We start from the raw sequence: 4,742 nt of genomic DNA, 5'->3' as shown, positions 1-4,742 counted from the left end.
TTACTGAAGAGTTTGCCCTTACTTGACATGATTTTTCACAACTTTCTTTCACAGCCAATGAGTCAAAGATGAGACATCGAATTCTGTGGTCTGGACTACATTACCAAGTGTTATATTATAAACAAAAAAAAAAACAAAACATGCATTATCTATGCTTGTGCTTATTAAAATCAATTAAACAAGAGACTACACAATGTGTATTTCAAACTCCCCCCAAAAAAACAAACAAGTAAACAGCAGTGTTTTGAAGGATAGAGACCAAGCATTCATTTTTTTAAATAACAATTGAGTGACTTGGGACTGGTTTGTGACCTTTAGATACACAATGTCACCAAATGAATCTAATTCTAAATATGCCTGACAAATACTTGGTATATAAATCATTGAATGACATTTTAGCATGTGTCTGCTGTAAATCAACTCATACTACAAACACCTTGAATAAAAACAACAAGAATACAGCATGTTTTCCCCCTTAAATTTATTATATGAAAATGTACAGAGAGATTTTAACGGTAGGACTTCTGGTAGCGAGCACGAGCTCCAGGTCCACCAAACTTCTTGGACTCGCAGCGGCGGGGATCAGCAACCAGCAGGGTCCTATCGTACTGAATCAAGATATCCTTGATCTCTTTCTTGGAAGCCTCATCCACATCTGGCAGAAGAGAAAAATTGAGTCAATAAATAACCAGGAACACTTATTAATTAACTGACGACAATTAAGTGATTGCACTTACATTTCTGATAATAGGCAACCAGGGCTTTAGAGATGGCCTGACGGATGGCTGGAAGAGGAATGAAACATGTTGATGTCAGTACAGAAGATTTTGTACACTCTGGTCTTGGGGAAGAAGCTAAGCTCATACTAATATTATATACAGAACAAATTTCTTCCAGATCACTTACCGTAGACCTGAGCAACGTGTCCACCACCCTTCACACGGACTCTGATGTCAACACCAGCGAAGCGCTCCTTACCCAGCAGCAGAAGAGGCTCCAGCAGCTTTAATAAAAATAAACAGCTTGTTAGCAGATGGATAAAATCTCTCCAGGATAGCCAAAGCACACAATGAAAATGTGAGACACAATTAAATTACGGGAAAAGCATTAAATCAAAAACGGTCAAAAAGCTCAAACAAGTGTAAACAGATATTGTTTCAGAAATAATAAAATGCAGGTTTTTTTTTTTGTTTTCAAACAAAGCTGCTGTCTAAACGCTATGATTGCGGTAGGGAGATTAAAAGGTCCAAAAAAACAAAATATTAAAACACTTCAATTTCTAAGGACAATCTTGTTATTCCCTATTAAACTTCCTCTCTGGAGAGCTGTTAATCATTGCAAACAGGCTGGGGACCTGCAAGCTAAACTACATATCTGGACAGTTTGATTAATGAATGAATCTGTGACCAGTTTTGCAAATTGAATCAATGTGTCAGAATGCAGCTAATTTTCCATAAATCTGACATTAATACTTTCATGAACAATAACAAAGGCTGTGGAAGACAAAGCTTATTCAGAGAACAAAAGCTTAATTTCATTAGGGTTTTAATTAATCCTGGGCCTAAATCGTGTGTTATCTTGCTTTACAATGCTCATAATTTGTCCAGGCTTAACGATTTTAGGTACTTACAGCTTCGTAAAACAAAATTAACAGCTTTATCCAACGGTTTCTTCTCCTGTGTCAGTATAGGATATCATATAGTATAGAGTTCAGATGCTTTGCAGGGCCATGCAGGGTATACATCTGTGCACAGTGCTTGTGAATATCCACCCTATACTGACACTGAGAAGAAACAGTTCGATTATACTTAATTTTGTTTTGAGCACAGAAAATAATTATATCAGATTTACAAAATTCTGATTAAACCACGGAAGGAATATGGTCTGCTTTGGGGATGTTTTTGGACACTGGATGGGGTCCAATTAAAGATCTTTTGTTAGAGGCCAAAAAGGGGTTTAAAATGGCCAAGTGACGGTAGTGTTTTCAAACCTTTTGACACCACTGCACAACAGTAAGTGCAATTTTAAATGAATCTCACTGCTTGGGTGTAATGCCAAACACAACAACAGCAGATGAGAGAGAACCACCATTTAATGAACATCTGCCAAACAGTCTTCTTCGCTATAAGTGCCACATTGTTTTATATTTGCCACGCATGACACCAAATAGAACAAATGTTTAGAACTTCTGATATCTGACTTTGAACAGAGTATATGAAGCATGTCAAAGGTGGCGGAGTTCCAGAACACAGTCACTGATTGCATAATCGCCAGAGACCAATGGTAGCTCAAATGTGTTTAGAACCCAAACAAACTACTGCAAAAAGCTTGCTTCGGTGAGCTGTTTCGAAATGCCAAAATGAACTCAAAAATAACTTGGTTTTGGTTGGAATTTCTTAGAAATTCATGTCTTTTTAGTTATTTTTTGAATTTCGTTTAAAGTAAGCACTGAGTGAGCAGTAAACTTGCATCAGAAGCATTGTTGTCTATGGAGGAATGAGACTGCTCAGATTATCTAAAATATCATAATTTGCGTTCTGAAGACAAACATAGGTTGCATGGGTTTGGAACAACATGAGAATGAGTGACTAATAACAGAAACCCTTTAGAAACAAACATACCTTGTACTGCAGAGTGACAGGCTCAATCATCTCAAGGGGTCTTCCATTGACTTTAATAAGCCCATTTCCCCTCTTGCAGTGGGCGACAGCAGTAGCTGTTTTCTGTTGACAAAAATAAGTGGATTAGCCAATACATCTTTACAATTCAAACCATAGAAAACCTATGCTTTTTACTAGCCTAAAAAAATTAAACCCACTTTTCTTGAAAAAGAAAGCCGCAACATTGCAAAATTAAAATATTTAAACACAGAGAACAATTCAGATGTGATGACACCAAGAGACTAAAAACAAGCAGTTTCAATTTCTACTTTGGCCTCACTTTTTTTATTAGGCATCCAAAAACGCACTTATAAGACAACATACGTTCTAATGTAATTTATCTGTTCATGTATTATTAAAGGTACGTCCCGATTCTGTGGCACGGGGAGATTATAGATGGGTTAAGATGTAGAACTTCTAAATATACTTATAACGTTATACTTTGGTACAAAGCATGTGCCATGCAAAAGCTAAGCTACACATTAAGTGCATTATACCAGAATTACTATTCACGTGTTAGTACATAGTTAATGGCAATATTAAGTCAACTACTGCTAACACTTCACACAAGTTAACGTTACAGGCTAACAGTTAGCAAGACAGACAAAACCACAGCACACTATATTAAACAAATACAGAAAATACTCATATAACGTGTAAGATCAAGTTTTCTATTATATAAATCTGTGGATGCAAGCATTTAAGTGCCCCACGTGTCAAAAAAGCCATTTCCAACACAAAAACCATCACTTACAATCTAGAAAATGGCTTATTTTTACATTTACGCGGCTTAAGACCACACACCCTTGTTTACATTTATTAACTGTTATATACGTTAAAGTTTACTTCTGAACGTGCACAACAATCACAGTCGCATATTAATGTTAGCATAGCCTGCTAACTTCAGTGCTTCATCGGCGCCGTGCGCGAGCACATGAGAAACATTGATATCTGAAATACTCACTTTACGTCCAAAAACCTGGACAGACTGTAGGGGACCTTTAGCCGGCATGATTCTGAAACAAAGACAGAATATACAGCGTTTACTTTGAGCTGAAATTAATCTTTAATTCAGTGTTTTACAGACAAGCACTATCTGACGCACCTTTCTGATACCGAGCGCTGTTCGGAAAGGCCGCACAAGGGTTTCCTGAGCCCAAAAGCAGGGGCGCTGTCGTAAACACGTGCTTTCGTGAAAAAAACATTTACGACAGTCGTCACTTCAAAATTACAGTCCACCCCAACCCCACAACATCACAAACAACAACTTTTACAGTAAGTAAATTAATACATTAGGAATTATTGATCATATTCTTAATGCATTTATTATCTATCATCAATGTTTGTTTTGCAAAATAAGGAAACACCGCACATCCATTTACAGTGAATGGCTTAAAGTAGATGTCAATTAGAAGTTGGCCTATTACTTATTTATTATATAAAAGACTCAAAAACAAAGGTTTTAAAATCTAGCTTGAAATCTTTTCAGAATCTGGGCTCAGTTTATGACAGCTTAATGCTCTCTGAAGTCAGCGATATCCAAAAATGTAACAAAAGAAATAAATAATTCAACACTATTTTAGACAAAAAATCAGTAACTCATAAATTAATTTTTAATCATTTTCAAAGGGTCTTCAATTATTTTGAGGGAAAGTATTACAATGTAAAAAAAAAACCCTGAATAATTTAATTAATCAAATAAAAATAATTATACATCATCAAATAGATTAAGATAGATGAATAAATAAACTTGAAAAATTATGAGAGAAACTATTGAGCATCAAACAATAACTATAAAATTATTAATACAAAATTATATTATATAATGTTGTGTTAAAATAAATAAATAAACCATTATAAAATTACTAATAAACATACAAACATAAAATTGATTAGAGTGTATTAAATAAAAATATATATATACTTACAAATTTAATAAACTAAAATTAAATTAATGATCAGGAGGTCTGCTCTCCGGAAAAAAAGTATAATAATAAATGTAGTAATATAAACTAATAAATTAATAATATTTATACCCATGTATAGGTTTAACTGAATCCTTACAGAAAAAAAAAATATATA

The 4,742-nt window shown here is 34.6% G+C and overlaps 1 protein-coding gene across 1 annotated transcript; it reads right to left on the bottom strand.

Moving 5' to 3' along the window:
- Nucleotides 1-464: 464 nt before the first annotated feature.
- On the bottom strand, nucleotides 465-3,820 carry rps16 (ribosomal protein S16). The gene is made up of 6 exons (XM_056455581.1): nucleotides 3,766-3,820; nucleotides 3,625-3,676; nucleotides 2,622-2,723; nucleotides 907-1,003; nucleotides 738-785; nucleotides 465-655 (listed from the first exon to the last, which is right to left on the bottom strand). The coding sequence occupies exons 2-6, from the start codon at nucleotides 3,670-3,672 to the stop codon at nucleotides 510-512; spliced, it is 441 nt and encodes a 146-aa protein (XP_056311556.1). The 5' UTR covers nucleotides 3,673-3,676; nucleotides 3,766-3,820; the 3' UTR covers nucleotides 465-509.
- Nucleotides 3,821-4,742: the final 922 nt, after the last annotated feature.

The sequence above is a fragment of the Danio aesculapii genome, chromosome 4 (assembly GCF_903798145.1).
Source record: "Danio aesculapii chromosome 4, fDanAes4.1, whole genome shotgun sequence".
Taxonomy (NCBI): domain Eukaryota; kingdom Metazoa; phylum Chordata; class Actinopteri; order Cypriniformes; family Danionidae; genus Danio; species Danio aesculapii.
Note: the sequence above shows the minus strand (reverse complement) of the source record. Positions and strands in the feature narration are given on the sequence as shown.

Coding starts and splice junctions, on each gene's coding strand:
- rps16 (XM_056455581.1), bottom strand. CDS start 3,672: ATGCCGGCTAAAGGTCCCCTACAGTCTGTCCAGGTTTTTGGACGTAAA. Junction 1,004..2,621: donor CTGTCACTCTGCAGTACAAG/GTATGTTTGTTT, acceptor TTTTTATTAAAG/CTGCTGGAGCCTCTTCTGCT. Junction 786..906: donor ACACGTTGCTCAGGTCTACG/GTAAGTGATCTG, acceptor TTCCTCTTCCAG/CCATCCGTCAGGCCATCTCT.